General features: G+C 41.6%; 4 protein-coding genes across 8 annotated transcripts in view; 2 read left to right on the top strand and 2 right to left on the bottom strand.

Moving 5' to 3' along the window:
• LOC123982531 (proteasome activator complex subunit 4B-like) overlaps positions 1–1,671 on the bottom strand; it is a 41,206-nt gene extending 39,535 nt beyond the window's left edge. The window contains exons 1-2 of the mRNA XM_046068110.1: positions 1,170–1,671; positions 318–458 (exon numbers count right to left, since the gene is read on the bottom strand). Of these exons, the coding sequence (XP_045924066.1) occupies positions 318–458; positions 1,170–1,363 (335 nt within the window). The 5' untranslated portion in view covers positions 1,364–1,671. The remainder of the gene's footprint in view (positions 1–317; positions 459–1,169) is intronic.
• A 2,072-nt stretch (positions 1,672–3,743) lies between these two features.
• Positions 3,744–16,522, top strand: LOC123982533 (thrombospondin-2-like). The gene is made up of 22 exons (XM_046068112.1): positions 3,744–3,981; positions 4,116–4,181; positions 4,286–4,422; positions 4,966–5,023; positions 5,474–5,607; positions 6,632–6,725; positions 6,820–6,984; positions 7,283–7,459; positions 7,543–7,716; positions 7,918–8,048; positions 8,938–9,072; positions 9,167–9,385; positions 9,496–9,603; positions 9,739–9,898; positions 10,501–10,619; positions 10,836–11,070; positions 11,495–11,722; positions 11,809–11,939; positions 12,264–12,404; positions 12,608–12,705; positions 14,658–14,797; positions 16,118–16,522. Exons 2-22 carry the CDS (start codon positions 4,118–4,120, stop codon positions 16,123–16,125), a joined length of 2,856 nt encoding a protein of 951 aa, XP_045924068.1. The 5' UTR covers positions 3,744–3,981; positions 4,116–4,117; the 3' UTR covers positions 16,126–16,522.
• Positions 16,523–17,473: 951 nt separating this feature from the next.
• Positions 17,474–21,825, top strand: LOC123983220 (potassium channel subfamily K member 1-like). The gene is made up of 3 exons (XM_046069394.1): positions 17,474–17,853; positions 18,962–19,366; positions 20,303–21,825. The coding sequence occupies exons 1-3, from the start codon at positions 17,502–17,504 to the stop codon at positions 20,599–20,601; spliced, it is 1,056 nt and encodes a 351-aa protein (XP_045925350.1). The 5' UTR covers positions 17,474–17,501; the 3' UTR covers positions 20,602–21,825.
• A 208-nt stretch (positions 21,826–22,033) lies between these two features.
• entpd1 (ectonucleoside triphosphate diphosphohydrolase 1) overlaps positions 22,034–23,302 on the bottom strand; it is a 23,320-nt gene continuing 22,051 nt past the window's right edge. For all 5 annotated transcript variants that reach the window (XM_046067945.1, XM_046067948.1, XM_046067946.1 and 2 more), the window contains one exon: positions 22,034–22,633. In XM_046067945.1, coding sequence (XP_045923901.1) covers positions 22,427–22,633 — 207 coding nt within the window. In that variant the 3' untranslated portion in view covers positions 22,034–22,426. The remainder of the gene's footprint in view (positions 22,634–23,302) is intronic.

Genomic DNA, 23,302 nt, shown 5'->3' with positions numbered 1-23,302 from the left:
GTAATGTACTAAAGAGTATAAACCATCCATCCATCCAGCAGCAGGCTACTCAGACATGTTTCTCCCCAGCCACCTCCTACACCTCCCCAAGGGATTCCCAGTCCAGATGTGATATGTAATCCTTCATGTTCTGGGTCTGCCCCGGGGTCGATAGGGAGCTGTCCGGGAGGAATCTGGATCAGATACTCAAACCACCTCAACTGGTTTCTTTTATTAATACAAAGGAGCTGCAGTTCTCCAAGCTCCATCCAGATTTCTGAGCTCAGATATCCATTATTAAGCATTTGGGTATGCCTGTGTGTTTGTGTCACACCCACTTGAGAAGCTGAATGAGGAGGCGGGCGTAACTCTGCATCATGTGAGGCTCCAGGTTCGGCAACGTGACCAACTCATAGAGCAGCTTGATGAAGAGAATATGGTCCTCTTTGCTGAACCTGCGGCCATACAGCTTCAGAAACCTGCGAGAGGGTGGGGCAGAGAGAAGTGACCATTAGCGTGAGCCGCTAATCACTTCCTGCTCCCTAACCATATCCTCACACACAATAAATACACAGCTTCAGTGGCCCACTTTCTCAACATGAAACCTTGACTAACCTCACTGAATCTGAGTTGATGCTAATTAGACAGAGTGAATTATAAGCACAGTCTTTAGTTAAAGAGCAGAACATGACGCCCTGATGCTCTGTGGAGGTACACAGAGTAATTTGGGGAAGGTCAGTAACACCAGGTGCTTGCCTCTTTAAATACTCCTATGGCACTGATCTTTTGTTTTTTTTTGCAAGAGACTCTTGAATATATAATATTTAACATCTGGGTTTTAAAGTTAACTTTTATTATAGTAGGTCTAGCCACCTGTAAGGAAATACTATACAATATAACAGCTCTGTAACAAATATTATTGCACTTTTATGAAGCTTTTGTTTTGTTGTTACTGTGCCAGAAAGATATTCATGCAACTTCAAGAGACTTTGTGAGACTGTAAGTTGTGATTTTGTTGAAACTTACTGATTGCATTGTGGTATAAAATGCACACCTTCAATCCAATCCAACAGCAACAAAAATGACCTTACAGCCAAAATGAAGTGTAATATAGATCGTTATTATGAATCCTACGTGACTAATAATGGGGTCAGCTTATAGCTTGAGGACAACCTTGCTCCAACACTTACGAAAATAGTTTCCTGGACCAGAACGCGACCCCGGGCCACAGCTCTCTGAGGAGGACCGCTCTGGACAGGTTCGCTTTGATCTCCGCCAACAGCTCCGTGGCCTCCCGGTCCAACCGGTGGGAGTAAGGCAGAAGGCCGTTATACACGATCTCCTTCTGAGGGATAAACACAGCCATGTCCTCGTCCACAGTCATATCCCACTGACAGTTGGGTTACTTTCCTGTTTCAGGCTGTGCGCGGGTAAAAAGGTAAAGAAAAACGTCCCCCTTTGTCTAATTAATGTTGTGCCTTCTGAGAAGTGCGCTGCCGAAGTTAGTGGGCATAATCTGCTGTGTCCAGGAACCCAGCGGAAGGCAGACGATCACAGGAGAAAGTATGTCACGCTAATTGAGCTGTGCAAAGCCCTGAGCGGGCAGGTTCCACTCTGACCTACAATGTCAGGCGCTGCGTCACCTCTTCACATCCAACGGCGGCCTGCGCATGTTTGGGGTGTGTGTAGAACAAAATGCAGGTTGCTGGAGAGGGTGCATTACACTGTGGTCAGGCTTTCATTTCAGCACCACTGAGCCTAATAACACAAGGCTTAGATCTGTGAAGGCTTTCATGTGGGTACTGGGTAGTGGACTATATAGGAGGAAACCAGGAAGGCACCATTCAAGACTACAAATCCCAGAGGCGCCAGATCCGTGCGTGCTGCGAAGTAATCTGCAGAATAATGGGATGATCTGATAACTGGATTAATGCTCCTCTCCTGTTCTACTGACCCACAGTGGCTGGTCAAAAAAGAAAACAACAGTTTGTTTTTAACTTCATCATGCAGCTAAGGAAACAAATCCATGCCTGTATGATTTGGCTGCTTGCCATAGAAGTATTTATTAATGTGAATGCTGAAATGTGTCTATAAATAAATCAATGACAGTCCATTAGACCCGCTTATGTTATCCATGTCTACCCTTGACTGCTTATGACACCTTTGTCCCCACCCTCCATTATTGTGGCGCTATACACCTTCCCATGTCAAACCTTTTACTTTAAGCCTGTGTAATTCTCTGACCACTATATGCTTAGAGTGGTGCTGGATATTGTCTGGGCTGCCTAGCAGCAAGGTTGCTGCTCACAGCGAGGGCTTAGAGCATAATGCAAAGACCTTTTGAGTTCTCTGCTCTGGTCTGAGAAATGGGGCAATTGCTGCAGCTCCACCTCAGCCTTTCTTTAGCTGTCTGATTGCATGAAGTGCCCTGTTTCTCAACCCTGCCTCAATCTCACTAGTGGATTCCTACCGTTGCTTCTGCAGGTCTGTCTACAGCCCACGATAGCCCTGCAACTTTCAGTCAGTTTCACCTTTCTGAGACAGTGAGCAGAGTGCCCTCTTTAAAACGATTTTCTCTCTTTAAACAGGGAAAGACAGACAGAGTCACAGTCGAGAGAGATCCCAGAACAGAATGTGCCTTCCACTCAGCATATCAGTCCAAGAGTTTCCGGCTGGACTTTGCCAAGCCATATCACCCAAGTCTTTACCTTTTGTATCCCCTCAGATCTTATTACTTCTGGGCTTTTTCTACCTCTCAGAGCACTGACAACACCTGCTTTCACTGTCTCCGCCGTTGAACCAATTCCAGGAAGAAACATGATGTCTGTCCCTATTTGTTCTTCGTTGGGATGTTTCTAGGTATGTGAAAACAGAGAATTTGTTGGAATTATGTGTTTTTTGTTTGAGTGTGTTTGTATGGGCACAGGCGCTTGCATGTGTGCACACATCTGTGAGATTCATTATTCCACAAGTGGAGTCTACAGATGGAAAATATGATTCAGGACGATGATGCCTCTTTGACTCAGCAGGGAGAAGACCAAACACAGAGAGAGAAAGAGATAGAGAGGGGAAGAGAGAGAGGGAGGGAGGAAAGTGATGGAGGAAAAAGGGAGAGAGAGAGAGTCAAAGGAAAGAAAGATGATGGTCCCAATGGAAGATGTTTTTGTATTCCATCAGCTTGCTCATCTTTACCTCTTCTGCAGGCATCAAGAAAAATCAGTCCTAAGAACAAGCGCACATAAATACACACACACATGCAAACCACACACACGCGAGCAAAGCACACACACACACACACACACACACACACACACACACACATAAAGCTTCTCATTTTCACCAGGGATTTATGGCAATGCCAGTTTTCTCACTCCTAAAATATTGGAAAACTCGGGCAGCCAGTAAGTGTGTGTGTGTGTGTGTGTGTGTGTGTGTGTGTGTGTGTGTGTGTGTACGTGTGTGTGTCTCAGTTTGGAGAGTAAAGAGTGTAAATGATGTGTCTGGGAAACCTGCATCGAGACGTCAACACACACACACACACACACACACACACACAGTTCCTTCCATCCAGCTGGGTTTCTCGCTGGGAGATATGCAGCCCAATTCATCGCCAGACAGAAGGGTAATATATGGCCCCCGCTCCTGCCTCACACACACACACACACACACACACAAACACACACACACATAGACACATACTCTCAAACAAATACATAACCACATTAGAACTTTTTACAGAACTAACAGAGCTGTCTGCATGTTCTTCACCCAGATTTCGCTCGCACCAACCTCTATTTCTTTTGGATGCTTTAACAACCAATGACTGAGGAAGCTGTGCCGATCCAGATGCCAAGGCGAGAAGGAAACAAACAGATAAGGAAATAAGAAAGAGGAAAAAAGGACAGACATTCCATCATAGCTCCCGTGGAGCTTCAGCAGGGACGAGCCTACCAGCCGTGATTTCTAATCGTGGAGAAAGGAAGACCAGCGAGGAAGACACAGGTATGCAAGGTTAATTCCCTCTTCATCTTCATCTTTTATCTCCTCTGCAGCAGTCCTGCTTTTATTGTGTGGTTGTGTAGCAGTATAGTTGCTATATTTCATGGTGATTGCGTATGTGATTTATGTGGGAACAGGAATGAGTCCGCTGAGAGGTTTCCCCTGGCTTTTGATATTCTTCTGTGCGGCAGCTGTGTGTGCAGGTACCACACATGCTCTCACATGTGCATTTGCTCACAGACACATATAGTATTTTCAAATATATCATCATTCCATTATTCCACACACACCTGTGCCTCCTCTACAGGTGTGGGTGGTGCAAAAGTTGACAATGTGTCATCAGAAATCTGTCGTCATCCGTGCGAGGACCTGGTGGGCTTGCTCACTGAGATCCAAGGCCTGCGTATTGTGACCAGCAACCTGCTTGAGGACCTGGAGAGAGTAGTAAGACAAACAATTATATGCACGCTTATCTGCATATCGGTATTTGTTTGTTGTCTCTCTGATGCTACATTTATTTTGATGTGGCTTGAGCAAGACATTGGATTATGTAATTAATTTTCTATCAAAAAAAAGGAAGTCCGACACTTCAACATCTGTGAAACGTCATAAAATGACGCATTTTGTAATTATAATAAACAAATGGACACAATCGGAGAGAACGCTGTCTAAGTCTCTGCGGTGCACATTGCACTGTATTTGACAGAGTTTTGTGAGAAATTTGTGTGACAAAACCAAGAAAGAGTAGCTCTTCTTTCAGTGGAAATGGAACAAGTAGTGACATCCTATTTCTGGCAGGAAGCACAGTGGTTTGTGGCAAATGTCCTGCTAATTTTGGGGTGGAAACACAAGCAGAAAGAATACCATCAGTGTTGAAATGTTGGCTACTAATAAACTCAACCACCATTCTAGTCAAATTCAACAGGTCTGTGTGTTCAGGGATACATACAAATAAATGTATTTGTTTTATTTATTTTGTATTGTCAGTCAAGAGAAAATGAAGAGATGCGCATATCTTTGGCTGAGCTGAGCAACAGCAACAGCAACAGCAACAGCAGCAGCAGCAGCAGCAGCAGCAGCAGCAGCAGTGGCCGTGGCCGTGGTGATGGCCGTGGCGATGGCCGTGGCGATGGCCGTGGTGATGGCCGTGGCGATGGCCGTGGCGATGATCGTGGCGATGACCGGAGTGATGGTCGTGGCCATGGTCGTGGCAATGGTCGGGGCCATGGTCGTGGCCATGGTCGTAGCGATGGTCGTGGCGATGGTCGTGGTGATCGCCGGGGCGATGGTCGTGGTGATGGCCGTGGCAATGGTCGAGGTGATGGCCGTGCCGATGGCAGCGGTGATGGCCGTGGCGATGGTCATGGTGATGGCCGTGGCGATGGTCATGGCGATGGCCGTGGCGATGGTCGTGGTGATGGCCGTGGCGATGGCAGCGGTGATGGCCGTGGCGATGGTCATGGTGATGGCCGTGGCGATGGTCATGGTGATGGCCGTGGCGATGGTCATGGTGATGTCAATGATCTTGACAGAGATCGAGACGGGGAGATCTGGTGTGTGCAGGATGGACGAGTGTATGAGCAAGGGGAGAATTGGGAGGTGGACAGCTGCACCTCCTGTACTTGCCAGGTCAGTGTTGAACAAATCTTATGTAACCACAATCTAATATATCAGCAATGAAGTGTTTCCCATGAGAGTGATCTGTCATAGATAGACAACAGACTGAAACATCACCTGCAGCGTCTGCTGTAGGTTAGATGGAAAATATTCTATACTGCAATCACTTGCATCTTTATCTGTAATTCTATTTTGTATGCAGCCCAGAGTAGTGTTTAAGTCTTTCAAGGGAAGTCCAAGTCAAGTCTCACGTCTTCATTGTGACTCAAGTCTGACTCAAGTCCATTATTGTTATTTTATTTGAATTATTTAAATACATAACATATATGGGGGTGACAGCTGCAAGACTACATTACTTAGAACTCTTAATACTAAACTAAACCCTTGACTTGACTTGGTACTTGAAAGTTTTGACCTGGTAAAACCCTGGAACATAAAAAAGTCCAAGACTTCTCTGTCTCTAATGTAGCATAGTTTTGTATGAATATTTTTACATCTTGGGAAATTGAAATTAGCTATTTGCTTTCTTTCTGAGGGTTAGATGAGACGATTGATACCACTCTCATATCTATATATGTACAAAAACCGAAAAGAGGAATTAACAGGTTGTGATTTTACAGAGAGTTATGTGCTAAGTTAACAGTATCCTGGCTGTAGATACGGCAAGAAAGAAAATTTTCCAAAATGTCTAACTATTCCTTTAAAATGTATTAAGCAGTTGGTGAGATACTTAAGTTCCACTTGTATGCAATGTGGTTTCATTTATTTCCAGAGCTGCCTTTGTTAGTCTCCTATATTTCGTGCTTGCTTCATCCTCCTCTCTGAGTCTGTTTCTCTTTATAAAACATCATTAGTTTTTCAATGATGGATTGAGGGAGTAGGCAGACTTATTATGAGTCATGACAGCATGCCATTCCTCTGCAAGGTCTGGTATTTAGCACAACGTCTGGATCGAACTAGCATGGTTTGACTAATAATATTGCAAATTCTGAATGTATGAACACATTTTGAATTGAATCTTCCTCGCATTGTGTAGGATGGAAAGGTGGTGTGTCAGCAGGTGTCTTGCCCTCCTGTATCCTGCATCAATCCATCTTTTATCGATGGAACGTGCTGTCCTGTCTGTCAAAGTGAGTTTTGTTTGTTTGCAACTAAGATTTAGTGTTGAAAATATGTGCTAAGATCACAAAATATGGTAAAGGTATACCATTTATGTATATAAAGACAATGAAGATGGCTGGTCTCCGTGGTCCGAGTGGACCTACTGTTCTGTAACCTGTGGACGCGGAGGGCAACAAAGGGGCCGATCCTGCAATGGCATCATGCCATCCTGTGCAGGCCCGTCAGTCCAAACCCGCAGCTGCATGCCGATGAAGTGTGACCGCAAGGGTAGGATATCACTCTACATGTCTGATTTGTCACATGTCTTGATTTAATAGATTTTTTGATTGATTGAGCACGGCGGGTCGAATTGAATTATCCTCAAAGAGAAAAATATGGAGCTTTAGATGAATGGATTCTAAAGACTGTAATCATAATTGGAAACATGTTGTAGTTCTGTAAATGTATACACAATGTGCAGCTTTGGTGGTGGTCTGTGATGAATTCTACTTAAAGACTTTTCCATGCTACTGTATAGAAAAAACCTGGACTTTTTACAGTCTTTATTTTCTTGTTGCATGTCTAGCGCGTGCTGTCGGGAACTGGGGCCTTTGGTCTCCCTGGTCTGCCTGTACAACCACATGTGGAGAAGGCAATATCACACGGGTACGTCTCTGCAACAACCCTCCACCACAGAAGGGGGGCAGAGGGTGTACGGGCAGCGCCAGGGAGACATCACCTTGCAACAATACACTCTGCCCCAGTGAGTATACGAGCACAAATGCACACACAGACTGCGCTGTAGTACTTAGCAGGCTTACATGTAAATGATGTGCTTGTGTGTAGTCGCTGGAGGCTGGACAAGCTGGACTGAGTGGTCACTGTGCTCAGAGTCGTGTGGGGGAGGTCTTATGAGTCGCCAGCGGGATTGTTTGAACCCCGCCCCTCAGAATGGTGGGAAGCCTTGTGCTGGAGATGCTGTGGACTATGAAGGATGTAACAAACAACCATGTCCTATAGGTAAACCTTAACCCTGTCCACAAACCTCAGGATATAGGCACATTTTACTGTGTACAATACTTACTACAAGTGTAGTAACTGTAAGTAGGCTAAGCCCCATGTCCATGGATGAACCTTATTCCTTTTTTATTGGATGAAACCTGTTTTCAAACAATGGAGGATAAAAAAAACAACTTTATTCAATTCAATATGTGTTTTCAGATATATGTTTGATCTCAAATCCATGTTTTCCTGGGGTGGACTGCACATCACATAGTGATGGATCCTGGGAGTGTGGACGCTGTCCGTTGGGTTTAAATGGCAATGGCACTCACTGTGAAGATGAGAACGAGGTAATAAGAGCAGGCAAAGGATCAGACCACATGACATCAACTAATTCTACATCTTCAGTAAGATGCCATGTGGGGCCATAAAGACAAACTTCAACATTTTTTAAGCATGGATGTAGGGATGGCTCCAGTCTGTCGGTGTGTTCAGTCAGACAGAGAAATATCTCAACAACTTGATTAATATGAAATTTTGTACAGACCCATTGACTTTTAATCTAATGCCAATCAAAGTTTACACATATCCAGTAAAAAATCTCAACATCTAACCGATGGATTACATGTAGCGTAAAGCGCTTTGAGTAGATGGATGACTAGAAAGGCACATACAATATAAAAAATATAATCAATTAATTACATTTTCATCTAGCAGCCAGGTCAAAATTTTAATTTGTGCAATACTTTGGTTTATGACCAAATACCTGACCAACTAATTATATTCCCATCAGCCTCAGCTGGACTTGTACATGTTTAGTGCTAATCAGCACATCTTAGTTTACAAACACACTAAACAAAGATACTAACATGGTAAACATTATACCTGCTAATCATCAGCATGTTAGCATTGTCATTGTAAGCACGCTGATGTTCTCACTTAGCTCAAAACACAGCAATACTGCCTCACAGAACTGCTAACATGGTTGTAGACTCTTGATTTTACCTACTCTGACTAATTTGAGGTCTACGACATGCACCTTGAAACTTGGTTTGTACACTTTCCGGATCTTGCGAGTTTCTCTCTGATCCTCCCTGATCACATTTACACATCATGAAAGAAGTGTTGTGTAGTCTGATCCTGGCAGAGAGCTCCTCCTGTACTCATCACCTGTAAAACCTTTGTATTTACAATCTGTGTTTGATATGCTGAACATGGCTAATCCCTCCATCTCTGCAGTGTGAAGTGGAGGGCATCTGTGTCACTGAGTGTGTAAACACAGACCCTGGTTTCTACTGTCTGCCCTGTCCTCATCGCTATAAAGGAACCCAGCCATATGGCCTCGGACTGCAGGAAGCGCAGACAACCAGACAGGCATGTGTTTTCCTTTTTGTATGAACCACTTTACTTGCTTTGAACTACAATCATGAATGACTTTTGTATTCTCAAATACTTGCTTTGGTTATAGGTTTGTGAACCATACAATCCTTGCAAAGACAACACACACACCTGCCACAAGTATGCTGAGTGTGTGTATCTGGGCCTGGCGTCTGAGGTTTTGTACAAGTGTGTGTGCGCTGTCGGGTTCGCGGGCGATGGATTTCTGTGTGGTGAAGACTCTGATCTAGATGGCTGGCCCAACAACAGATTAACCTGCAAGCAGAATGCAACCTATCACTGTCAAAAGGTAAAATAATAAAATAAAAAAAAATAGAGAATTAAAAAAATATAATCTGATTGGTTAGCAGTTTTCTGGTTGGATGCGATTTCACTAAACTGAGTTGTGATTGGCTGCAGGACAATTGCCCCATGCTACCAAACTCTGGACAGGAAGACCTGGACAATGACGGACAGGGAGATGCCTGTGATCCTGATGATGACAATGACGACATCATAGACGAGAGGGTGAGACTATGGCTCAGACATTTATGCATCTTCGACAAGTAAATCTGAAGATACAGTGACTGAAAACAGGCAAATATTAATATCCTGTGTGTGTGTGTATGTATGCATGTGTGAATGTGTGTGTGTTTGGGATAGGACAACTGCCCGCTGGTTTACAACCCTAGGCAGTTTGACTCCGACAGAGATGGGGTTGGGGACCGCTGTGATAACTGTCCATTTGATAGCAACCCGCTGCAGACAGACACGGATGACAATGGAGAGGGAGACGCCTGCAGCATCGACATTGATGGAGACGGTAGGAGATACTCACTAAACCAGGCCTGTACCGTGCAGTTACTCATCCAATTATGATGAGATAATTACATAATTTGTATCTATTCATCACAGAGGTAAAGGAAATCAAACTTGAAGAGCAATTCAATGCCTCGCATTAACTAAACCCCTTCACCAATTCTGAAAATGCATTTGAACTGGTAATTTTCTATGATGCTTAATTTCAACCCAACCTTATCCTAAACCCAACCAGTAATCTTACACACTTCTGACACTTGATTGCTGTATTTATATGTCGGGGATGGGGGGGTGCGTGACATCACTGTGTCCCAGATTCCTCATAGATTTTCACAGATTTTTGGGGTGCTTCAAGAACAGAATTACTGTATTTTCTCGGGAAAGGAAAATAAATTCTGTGGCAATGAACACTACAGACTGGGACCAGGATCGATTGGTAGTGTAATAAAGTAACTATATGTGGAATTTACTGACTCAAAAAATATGGATCGAATTACATTAACCCAAACATAGTTTCGATTTATTTTGGTTGGCGTGTCATGTTTATGTATAATAACAGGAAATACAATTTTCTGTCTCTGCGTGTGTCTGTCTCTCTTTCTCCAGAGGTTCTGAATGACCGTGACAACTGTCCCTTGGTCTACAACACTGACCAGAGGGACACAGACTTGGATGGTGTTGGAGACCAGTGTGACAACTGTCCCCTTCTTCACAACCCACTGCAGGTTTCTGAAAAACACAAATGCATAAAAGCACAACTGGTACCGGGTAACAATTTATTAGTGGCAATCAATCAGGTATGGATACATGAAAAGGAAATATTACAATAAAATCTTGGAAGTCATGGGAGTGGGTCTGCTGGTTAAGGTAAAGCTCAGTGCGGAGACCTGTGATTTACTACTATTTAAACATACAAATATATTTTATGCGTGTGTTTGCAGCTAGACTCTGACAGTGACCTGGTGGGGGACATGTGCGACAACAACGAGGACATTGATGAGGATGGCCACCAAAACTCTCTAGACAACTGTCCCTACATTGCCAATAGCAACCAGGCTGACCATGACAAGGACGGGAAGGGAGACGCCTGTGACCATGACGACGACAACGACGGTATCCCTGATGACCGGGACAATTGTAGACTAGTGCCCAACAGGGACCAGTTGGACTCTGATGGTCAGTGTTGTTAAAATTTTTCGATGTCAGAAAAGCCTTCTCAAAAACTGCTATTAATTTGCTGTAATACATCAAAATAACTGATATCTCTGATATCATGATACAGATGTGAACAAATGCTGATTCATTTGCTGTCACATGGGGAAGATATTTTGTACAATTTATGATAAATGGATTTTACAGTCATGCAGTCAGTCCAGTATGTTTCCAGTGGTCCAGGTCATGTTAATGTTGGACATCAACATAAACAGTTTATGGCTCTCTGTAGTGTGATTAATCATGAAAAAAGATCATTTAATCTATCCACCATTATACAGGACTTTGTCACTACGTTTGCATGGTTTTTTGCCCATTCTTGGAAAAAATGAATGAATTCAGGAAATCACATGGTTGCATTCTCTCTCCTTATCCCTCCCTCTTGCAGGTGATGGTAGTGGAGATGCATGCTTTGACGACTTTGACAATGACAGTATTCCAGATGCGCTGGATCCCTGTCCGCTAAACCAGGATATTGGGTCCACAGACTTCAGGAAGTTTCAGGTTGTTTTGCTGGACCCAAAAGGCACAACACAGTCTGACCCTCTGTGGGTGATCCGCAGCCAAGGCACCGAGCTGCTGCAGACAGCCAACTCGGACCCTGGCATCGCTTTAGGTGGGATTAACTATAATAAAGAATACTTAACCCACAAAATTAAAATGAATATTGTCTATAAAACTAAGATCCCATTGTTTCAAAAGGTTATGACAAGTTCAGCTCGGTAGACTTCAGTGTGACATTTTATGTTAATACCAACCGAGATGACGACTACGCAGGCATTGTGTTCGCCTACCAGTCCAGTCGACGCTTCTATGTTGTCATGTGGAAACAGGTGAGGTTTGAAGGCTGACTTTAACATTGATAATAACTCCTACTGATTTCACTAATTGTAGCGGCAATCTTACCTAAATTGTCCTTTAAAATCTTTAATCTGGGTTTTTTGAGTCAAATATTACATCCATCTATATGCATTTTCAAATATCTCCTTGACCATGACCTCCTTTGCATTTCTCCTCTATTTCATAACACATTTTAGATTACAGTTCACACGAGCAAGAAATGGAAAAGTGCATAAAAGAAAAGAAAGTACTACTGTACAAACATCGACTTAACCTTCACTCTCTTTTATCCGCATTCTTTCTTTCTATGAGAGCAGGTGTCTCAGGCCTACTGGGAGAAAATGCCGTCCAAAGCTTTTGGCACGGCAGGAGTCTCAATCAAACTGGTCAACTCCACCACAGGACCAGGGGAGTATCTACGTAATGCCCTGTGGCACACTGGAAACACCAGACACCAGGTACGACTCATTGACTTTAAATCTCTCTGTCTTTTCTTCCTTATTTGAACAGATAAACCTTCCCTAAAACAACCTTGAACAGACAATTCTTTGTTAGATTAGTACAGTATAGTGCAGATACTCTGGTACAATTTACTTCCACACTGACGTGTGTGTGTGTGTGTGTGTGTGTGTGTGTGTGTTTGTGTCTGTGCCTGTTTCAGGTGAGAACTCTGTGGCACGACCCCAATAAAATTGGCTGGAAGGACTTCACAGCCTACCGCATGCACCTCATCCACAGACCCAAGACCGGGTTCATCAGGTACGAAGACTGTCATCATATAACTTCATCATATAAAAATGTAACAGTGGTTAGATTTAGTAATGTGAGATTCTTTAATGAGACCGAACCCAGAATATCCAGCATACATGAGGAAACAAACATTGCTGTGGTAAATAGTTGTGTCTATAAGCACAGATAGTCACGGACAGGACAACTGATATATGAACCTGTAGATGTACTGAGTTAAAAGCATCTGTCACTTGGCTGGTTTTCCTCTTTGGAATCTGAATTTATATTTTCATGTCCAGCTGCCACAAACTACAGCTGGATTGCGATCATGGAAATCACCCAACTTTTAAAGTTGCAAAAACAAAGATTTCTGGACTTCCTTAGAGGAACAATTGCTCTCAAGTGAGAATACTTCTATGTTACCAGTAACCTTTACATTTTAGTTTACAGTTAGAACATTTTAGATTATTGGCTTGGCTTTTAAAGGACCTTGCCAGCATTTTAGCCCATTTACTACACATCACATATACATAATTTTCCTATATTGCTTCTAAGGATGTGAATGCGTGAAAATCAACTTGCAGAGACTTCAGACTTGATTAAGATTTATGAACATCATGTCTGTGTTTATTTTTGTTTTACTGATTTGTACAAATTCAGTCCAGACTTTTCAAATCAATCTGTTCTTACAACTGCTCCGCTCACTGGAGATCACCGAATTAAAGCAGGGTTTACTGTGTACTGTAGGTTGATTTTAAAAATCTAATGAAGTAGATATATGTGATAGTTTTCTAAATGGGATAAAACATGCAAAAATGACACATTTGGGTCTGAGTCAGTACTAGTTTACTTCTTGGAGGTTTAAGTGGAGCAACAATGTGCTGAATAACTTCCTAAATATGTGAAAATCACATTTAGTTCCACCTTTGAAGAAAAATAATCACCCTCAGATGTTCTTACAATGGAGAATATCATCAATCTCAAAGAGTTATTTTATAACAGCATAATTCACTTTCTGTGTTGTACCCAGTTCTTCTCAACCTGCCACATCCAGTTCTACTTAGTTGTAGTTCTCACTAATGGACTTGCAAAAACACCCCCGGGCAGTGAGTTTTCTGTGGTTTGTGTTGTTAATGTGCAGCTGGACAGAACAAGTACACTTTACTATAGTACTATAGCAAAGTTTTCAAGCTGAGAAATCATGAGGAAAAAGGGAACAAATCTGTGATGTGCCAAGTGCAGTTGTTCCAATTAGTAAAATACTCTTAAGGCTCTGTGAAGATGTGAAATGATGGCTGTGTTGTATTTTGGGTACTGAATTATTGTAGGATGACTGTACGCTTATTGAATGTGAGGCTGAAAAGAAGCTCCTGCTCTTTGATTGTGAAGGACAGACACACTGATAGTTTGGATAGTTGCTATGAAGCACCATTGTAACTGCCCCATTTGACGTCATGACCTCAGTGTTATCCAGGAATGTAAAGTAAAATAGAGAACAGCATGTAAAATACATGAACATTCCCAGTGTAAAAATGAGTACCAGCAGCAGAATTGACTCAAAGAATGAATTTAAAAGTTCCCATTATGCAGGTAAAATAGCCTCTGTCAGAGTTATATTGTTATAAATTATACTACTGGATTATTATTACTGATGTATGCAGCATTTTAACATTGTATCTAGCTAAGGTGGAGCTCAGCATTTCATTTTAGAGTTCAAAGTCCAGAAAGTTTTAAAATCTTAACCTGCAAAGTAATTATAGCTATCAGAGTAATATAGTGGATTACTGTATTATTACTATATTATTACTATATTAGTACTATAAATTACCATATCTTAGCTGCTTTTCACCACTTATTTTAACATTATAGACTTTTTTTAATTTGAAATGAGAATTTATTTTTTTCTCTTATACCTATAGTTGTGGTCTGCATCTGTGATAAATGCTACATATGATGTTAGCTGTGTTGTGTTCCCATCACAGGATGGTGGTGTATGAGGGCAGGGACATTTTGTCCGACTCGGGGGCGGTGTACGACCACACCCTGGCTGGGGGCAGACTGGGACTGTTTGTCTTCTCTCAAGAACACGTCCTCTTCTCAGACCTCAGATATGAGTGCAGAGGTAAGATATTCAGTCAAAACACTGGTCCTGACTACTGGTCAGTGGTGGAAGAAGTGCTTAGATCCTTAATTTTATTTAAGTAAATTAACCAATACAACAATGTAAAAACACCCCATTACAAGTAGAAGACCTGCAGAACAAGTAGAAAGATGTGCTTATTATATAAAAAAAAATGGCTCCTGCGACTGACCCTGTGGTATATGATGATGCATCAATGTGTTAGCAGAATTTTACTGTTGTAGCTTGCCAAGGTGAAGCTAGTTTCAACTACTTTATATACAGTTGTATAGGCTGTTAGGTTCAATGATTCTCTCTTTTTTTCTCTGATCTTTGCTTTTTTCTGGAAATATTGGATAATTTGACCTATTTTGGCCTCAAAAAAAAAAACTGTTTCTTAAGTCAAACCAAATGAGAGGTTTAGAGGGATAATACCTCCTTAGTGGCTTCTGAAATGTTCAAACTAGACAACTTTTTGTAAGAGGTGAGTAAAGAATTTTGGGAATCACTGGTTAACAATGTATTGTATTTTAAAGGGTAGCCTATCATATATGTGAAGGAATTTCTGGGGCACTATTGCACAGGCTTCCCCAGGTCATGATAAGGTCAATTGCTGAGCTTAAGTAAACCAAAGGTGACAGCCTGTAACTCTCCAGAACAGTAGACCTCTTTGTCTGCTTGGTCGACTGACTGATGCAGCTGCCCTGATAAAGATGCATGCTGTGATCCATCTCCTGGGAAACCCAATGTTGAGATTATCTTTATTTTGTTTCATTACAGACAGACTGACTGGATCTATGTAGAGCTAAGTGTAGCATGTCACTCGAACGACACACAATGTGACTTAAGTGTGCCTTTTGAACCAAATCCAATAGAATCTTCACACATGTGTAGATGTGTGAACAACAACCTTATTTACCACTTAGGGAATCTATGTAGGTCTAAGAAGAATAAATGTCCCCAGACAGGAAGTGGCCTTCAGACTTGGTTGTGGCACGGCAAGGCTTCAACAAACATTGCTTCTTCGTAATACATCCTGAGATCTTCTGAAATAAGAGTTGACCTGCTCCAAGAATTTCAATAATAATATCTCTTTCGTGTAAAATTTGAGTACACCTGTCAAATTAATGTAGTTGAGTAAAAAGTTCAATATTTCACCCTGAACTGCAGTGGAGTAGAAATATAAAGTAGCATAACATGAAAATACTCACTTAATTACACTACTAATTACTACTGATCACTTTGTCCTCCAGTATTTGCAAATCAGTACCTCATAACAGCATGACCATATCTCTTTTTTTCCTTTCATTTCTCTCCCCTCAGATAACTGAACATCCCACCAGAGATCTACATTAATTTCAGGAAATCTTTATACAATTAAGAGATAGAGATCGAGAGAGAAAGAGAGAGATGATGCACCAGACCCAGGCTTTTCTCCTGCCAAGACTATCAATTAGTGACCATCATCTATCTATCAGCTTTTAATGCGACTGTATTGATTTCAGGCTGTCTCATTCGCTGCTTATTACTGCAAGACTCAGACAGCATCACTAGTGACAGTAACCTCTAGTTGCTTTTCATTTTGCTTTTTGCTAATGTTGTAAATAATTATTTATTGCCAGATGCCAGATATGAAAGGGAGAGATAGGAGAATAAATTGATGATGGCATAAGTAGAGCATGTGCGGATGTCTGGTGGTAACTTATCAATAAAAAACTTTTTTTTCAATTGTTTCTTTATTTCTTTTCTTTTCTGATAAGGCCAGTACAGTACACATAGGCTATTGTTGTGGAAACGTGGTCTCTAGCGCCCTTCAGTGGTGAATGTAAAATTACAAACGAAAAGAGAAGAAACCCATGATGACAAAGGTTAGTTAAGGTTGGTAAAGTCAGAGGTGAAAGAAGTATCTAAATAATTTAGTGACATAAACGTAGGCTAGTACTAACACAATACAAAAGGTTAATATTTATTATATTATTATTATATATTATTTTTAAAGCAAATTTCACTAGTAAAAGTAAAAAAAAGTATTATGAACAAATTTTACTGTACTAAGAATAAAGTAACAGAAAATGGAAATAGTCAAGTAAAGTCGAGGTACTTAAGTACAGTACCTACTACTGGGTAAAGTGGATAATACTTTAAATGATTGTTCTTAACCGATAATGCATTACTGATTAAACATCCTGGAAGATGTTGTTTTAATGTTCTTGTCCTGTTAACCCTTTTTTCTCTCTCATGTTACTTCCCTTCCCTTTTTGTGATCCTTGTCTTACTGTTTAAACAAGCAAAACACAAACGTTGTTCCATAAATCTGGGTCGCCAAAGACATATGACCTTAGTGTCAGTAAAAATAAATCCTTTGTAATGACACAAAACACTAAACCTGTTTAACCAGTTGTAGCTTAAAGAGCACACCAACACACACCCAAGTGTATACACACACACGCGCGCGCGCACACACACACACACACACACACACACACACACACACACACTCGCTCTCTCTCTCTACCTGGAGCATTGAATGACCGACGTCACCACTACCACTGCTTCTACTGAGATGAGAAAAATGAGGAAGAAGAGTCCATCCACCAGGTAGAGAGGATAGAAGTCATTACCAACAAAAAATACTTTCTGTCTTGTTAACTGAAACTTGTTGAGTGTTGATAAATCAAGTGCCAGTAACCTGTGCAAACTGGAAGGTATGGTGCGTGGATGTACCAAAAGCTCTTGCGCTCGGTTTCTGGAACGACACCAGTCAGCGCTGAATTTGACACTGTTGCTTGTTGGTTACATCGTTTACCTCGTAATCGGCGCCGGGATCTTCTCCGCCATCGAGCTGCCGTACGAGCAGGATCTTCGGCAGGAGCTGATCACGGCCCGGCAAGATTTCCTGAGCAACAACACCTGTGTGTCCGACGTGAGCCTGGAGGAGCTTCTTGCCCGCGTGCTGGAGGCCAGCAACTATGGAGTGTCCGTGCTGGAAAACGACACCAAACGCAACTGGGACTTTGTGTCCTCCCTGTTCTTCACCAGCACTGTGCTGACCACAACAGGTGAGGGCCGGGTACACAGGTGTTGCAACTGTATAGTGTTCTTCACATAATTTGGTGTAATGTGTTTGGGGTTTTTACACAAAAAAAGATCTATAACTTCTTTCAAAATCTTAAAATTACATCTAGGTCCTACTCCCTCTCCAGAAGCAATTAATATGCATCTTTTCTGTTTCAAAAGTTTAACTGAACAAAAGATGTCTCCTCCTTCACAAGTGTGTGTTCTGCACAGTGAAGCTCAAACATTCAAGTGAAGCACACAATAAGAAAAACACATTTTAAGTGGAGGGGGATAATTATAAATAAATAATCACAAAGCCATTAATCCCAACAACTTTTGTTTGCCAACATGTGAAAAATCCCACTCACTGGTGTTTAACCTTCTCCATTTGGTAATTATTTGATTATAAATGTTGGCAATCCACTGATAAATACTTTTGGGTTTATAAACCATCATGTCTGGAGTTATACATGTTAATAAGTTAGTCTTTTCTCACAGCACTGTAGATCACAGGGAAGACACACATCATCACACACCAGTAGGCCTAACAGAAATACATGAAACACAATACAACACCACATAAAAACGACAACATGAAAAACAAGACTCGTCCTTCCTTTATCAAGTCACCCTGTCTATGGCTGTGGTTACCAGGCTTTTGCCAAAGCGAGCCTTTCTGCACCTCAGGGACCTGTACCTGTGACGAGTGAGTGGGTCTGTGATGTCCTATGCTACTGTATTTGCAATGCGTGTGATGACCTTACAATTGAGATCTGATAGGCTGGGTTAGGGTTAGCTCCTGAAGCTTCATAAGGCACTTACATAAGGCATCCATTCTGTTGAAAGGAGCAAATAAACCCACAGAACTTTGGCCCTCAGTAAACATTAAGCTTTGAAAGGCTGGAATGAAACTAAATTAATAATTCATTCATTTGTTTAACCTATTATTTATTTATAGATTTAGTCAAGCACTGTCTTTCTTTTCCTTCTGTCTAATCATTGTTATGTGCGCAGAGCTTCACAGGTGCTAAGTGGCTGCTGGAGAAGAATCCCACCTCTAATTGTACCCCTGTAATTAAGGCTTTGCTGCATGTCTGGTTGTTTTTTCAGGTTATGGCCACACTGTTCCTCTCTCTGATGAAGGGAAGGCCTTCTGCGTCTTCTACTCCCTTTTTGGCATCCCCGTTACTCTCTTCTTCTTCTCTGTTGTGGTGCAGAGGATTATGCTGCTGGTGACTCAACGTCCACTGTCCTACTTCCACCGTCGATGGGCCATGTCTAAATCGAAGCTAGCCACCATACACGCTACCTGCCTAACCATCATCTTTATCTTACTCTTTCTTATCATTCCTGCATGGATCTTTGTAAGCCTGGAGAATGACTGGGACTTTCTGGAGTCTCTGTATTTCTGTTTCATCTCTCTGACAACTATTGGCCTCGGGGATTATGTCCCCGGAGAGACCCAAAGTGAAGAGGCCAACCCACACCCACAGCTCTATAGGCTGGCCATTACAGGTGAGTCATAATATACAGTTTTGCTTTAGTTTATCTCTAAAATGTGAAAAATTAAGCAATTAATGACTACAGACATTTGCTGCATTTTTGATTGTCCCCATAGGTTTAGAAAATGTTTTAAGAGCTCAAGCATTAGTAAGTTTTCTAATCCGGTAGCGAGGTGCTTCCCAACCTTGTTGGATTGTGACCCCTGAAAATAAAGCGTTGTTTACTTGCACCTCATTGTCACAGTTAGCAAGTCTATGAGTTGTGAGCAGTTCAACCAAATAGTGATTTGTCCATGTCATGTTTCAACTGAATGATTTTAGAGGCCTGGTGAGGTGAAAATGATTTGATGGTTTCATAGAAAAAAGGCAACAATACTACGCGTGTACAGCCATGTTAGCAGCTCTGTGAGGCTGTACTTGGGCGCAGTGGAACTTTTAGCTAAAAGCAAACATCAGCATGCTAACATGCTCCCAATGAGAGTGCTAACATGTTGATGTTTATCAGGTATTGTTTACCATATGCCATATTAGTTTAGCATGTTAGCAATTTAATATTAGCACTAAAAGTACAGCATAAGCAGAAGGGGATGTAATTACTTTGGCAGGCATTTGGTTAGATTCTAATCCCTTTGATAATCTTTTGCGTATTGACCCCCACACTGGGAACCACTGCTGCAGACGACCATGTGGTCCTTTAACTAAGGTTAAAATTATAATACAGGTTTTCATTCAGCATTAATAATATGTTCATTACAGGCTGATCTTGTTTTTCACTATTTACCATTTTAGCTTTTCTGTTTGACAGTGTTAAACAAAGCAATGACTATTAGCCACGACGCCCTTTGTTACTGACCAAACCTTGATTTGATCTGATTAGTCATCCCGATTAGTCATCAGATTCATCATGCTGCCATTGTGTGCGTGTGTGTGTGTGTTTTTGCTCACCCAGCCTACTTGCTGCTGGGATTGGTGTGTGTCCTGGTGGTTCTGGAGACGTGTTGCGAGCTTCCCCAGATGAGACACCTCAGACAGAGGTTTTACAAGGAAAACGTTCGGGAGCTGGACTCTGAGACCACCAACATCATTGACCGGGATCACCTGAGCGACCCATTGAGCGACCTGTCGGATCATGTGACAGGTCACCTACCAGTCATCCCTTCTGTGTCCGAACAGGCTGCGTCCCTACAGCAGGACAGCAAGTCTTACATCCCAGCATCAGGATCTGCTGTTAATGGAAAACTTCGATGACAGATTGTTTGGACTTGTGCTTCATTCGTGACGTCTGCCTAAATGTGTATAAACAAGTATATAAGGAGCCTGAGCACACTGAGTGTATATCTTCACATAAACTGAGTCACTTAATCACTTACAAAGGGATTGCCTTCTGCCTTCTGCCATTGCCAACACCAACAGACATTTGTGGCGTAAAAACAGGAACAACCCACAGACTATCAGGATGGCTTTGTTTTCTTGTTCTCCCCTGTTGCGCCATTCCCTGCCGATAAGGGCTAGATCTGGGACACAGAGGAAGGGCTGGGCCTCCAAACGGAGGGAAACCCCACAAGGTTCCACTTCCTGCCAAAGTCTTGATGCAGTAATTTCAAAGTGGCACAGTTTGCTCTATAGGATATCACACCTGCTCTCAGCACAGTATGTCATTTATGGTGGTATTTGTATAGGAAAATTGATTTCTTGGAAGTAGGAAAGCGGTGCCAGGATACTCAATCAGGCATGCCATCAGCTGTCCTATTGTACATTATGTACAAGGATTCCAAGAAGAAGTAATGGCAAGGAATAAATAATGTTTTCTTCCTGGTTACTTACAGGTGACTATTTGTCCAAGCTAATGCAGTCAAATACAGTAGTCCTGCAATAAATTCTACCTTAAGGATGGTTATAGTGTTCAGTTTAATAATATTTTTATAGAAGTGGCGATTCAACTGTATGATCATTTTGGAGGCTGCAGTTTGGGTGCTGCTGGACTGTATAACATCACACAGAGCGGTGTTTCTGTTATTAAGCCTAAAGTGCAACCTCCATCATGACCATACAGTTGAATCAGCACCTTCTCCAAAACAGTTCCATCAAAAACTGAACACCCTTCATAAAGGGAGGCTTTATAGCAGGCCTTCTGTATTAAAGTGCATTAGTTTTAGTTAGATGTACCTAATAAACTGGCAATTGGGATAGTCATTCTGTATTGTGTGCCTCACACCACTAGAGGGCAGTACTTATCTGTACAAAAGATACTATAGCTTTACAGAGTTCATTGTTACTGGGATATTATCTCTTGTTTTGCTCAGTGGTTGTTACTTAAAAATGGTTATAAAATGCATGTCATTGTTACAACTGAGAGTTAAACATGTAGCAGTTTTTATTATCCACATATTTTGTCAAATCTGTCCCAGTTTACAGGAGTGCTAAACCCATTTTTTCATGTGCTAGTGAAACAGCTTGAAATAAAAAATCAAAAGAAAATAAATTGTCTTCCACAGATCATTTTGCTGCTATTTTCATAGTAATTTTGCTAGTTTATGGGTTTTAATAAATAGCATAACTTTGTAATGGTAGTTTTTATAAAATCCAATTAGCTTTCTGAATCATGCAAATCATGCAACATTGAACATGTTATAATTGATTCTATTTTTACTTTTTGCACAAATGACAAGTGAATTAAACATTTTATATAAACTTGGGTTATTTTATTTATTCAGTGTCATATTCACATCATAAGACATATACATGCAGACTTTTGTGGGTACACACACTCAAGCACACATTCAAATTCACACATTCAAACTCAAAAATACATACTCACATACTGTCCTTCAATCAAAACAGAAAAACTGACTCCACAGTGAGAGAAAGTATTTGTCCTTCTGAAATGTCCTCGAATCCACTTGAGCTGCAGGACTGTTGTTGTTGTGCAGCAGACATTGAACTTTGACCTCCCCACAAAGGCTGGAAGGTGTGATGTTTATTATTATTGGTAGAATAGCTTACACCAACACACTCACAAGCCCTCACAGACATTCCCTCCCTCACCGTCACTCATACATATATCTTTGTGTGTTTATACGATCTGTGGCTGTTTTGAGCAGCGGGGCCAGAGAGGCCGCAGGCTGACAATGAAGAGGATGAAGAGCAGTACTGCCATGATGGTGACTATGGAAACGTAACCAGCGTGGGGCAGAGGCGGAGAGTCAGGAGCCTCAGCTGGAATCATGTTGGTCAGATTCAACATGTAGCCCAATGTCCAGCCTGCATCACTGCCTTTTATCTGGACACAAACACAGGAAGAGGGAAAACTCACCGTCATTCACTGATGTACTACATGTGAGTACAGTTTGGAGATATTAATACTGTACTTGAATACAGATGGGTGACAAAATTTAAGTAAAAAATAAATAAGTAAGTGTAGATAGAATACAGATGCTTCCATATACAGTGGGTATGGAAAGTATTCAGACCCCTTTAAATTTTTCACTCTTTGTTTCATTGCAGCCATTTTCCAAAAATCAAAAAAGTTCATTTTATTTCTCAGTAATGTACACTCAGCACCCCATCTTGACAGAAAAAAACAGAAATGTAGAAATTTTTGCAAATTTATTAAAAAAGAAAAACTGAAATATCACATGGTCATAAGTATTCAGACCCTTTGCTCAGTATTTAGTAGAAGCACCCTTTTGATCTAATACAGCCATGAGTCGTTTTGGGAAAGATGCAACAAGTTTTTCACATCTGGATTTGGGTATCCTCTGCCATTCCTCCTTGCAGATCCTCTCCAGTTCTGTCAGGTTGGATGGTAAACGTTGGTGGACAGCCATTTTCAGGTCTCTCCAGAGATGCTCAATTGGGTTTAAGTCAGGGCTCTGGCTGGGCCATTCAAGAACAGCCACGGAGTTGTTGTGAAGCCACTCCTTCGTTATTTTAGCGGTGCGCTTAGGGT

The sequence above is a fragment of the Micropterus dolomieu genome, linkage group LG14 (genome assembly GCF_021292245.1).
Source record: "Micropterus dolomieu isolate WLL.071019.BEF.003 ecotype Adirondacks linkage group LG14, ASM2129224v1, whole genome shotgun sequence".
Lineage (NCBI taxonomy): Eukaryota > Metazoa > Chordata > Actinopteri > Centrarchiformes > Centrarchidae > Micropterus > Micropterus dolomieu.
The sequence above is the reverse complement of the archived record's forward strand: the minus strand, read 5'-3'. Positions and strand labels throughout refer to the sequence as shown.

Coding starts and splice junctions, on each gene's coding strand:
- LOC123982533 (XM_046068112.1), top strand. CDS start 4,118: ATGAGTCCGCTGAGAGGTTTCCCCTGGCTTTTGATATTCTTCTGTGCG. Junction 9,386..9,495: donor CAACCTATCACTGTCAAAAG/GTAAAATAATAA, acceptor GATTGGCTGCAG/GACAATTGCCCCATGCTACC. Junction 9,899..10,500: donor CATCGACATTGATGGAGACG/GTAGGAGATACT, acceptor CTCTTTCTCCAG/AGGTTCTGAATGACCGTGAC.
- LOC123983220 (XM_046069394.1), top strand. CDS start 17,502: ATGGTGCGTGGATGTACCAAAAGCTCTTGCGCTCGGTTTCTGGAACGA. Junction 17,854..18,961: donor CACTGTGCTGACCACAACAG/GTGAGGGCCGGG, acceptor TTGTTTTTTCAG/GTTATGGCCACACTGTTCCT. Junction 19,367..20,302: donor CTATAGGCTGGCCATTACAG/GTGAGTCATAAT, acceptor TTGCTCACCCAG/CCTACTTGCTGCTGGGATTG.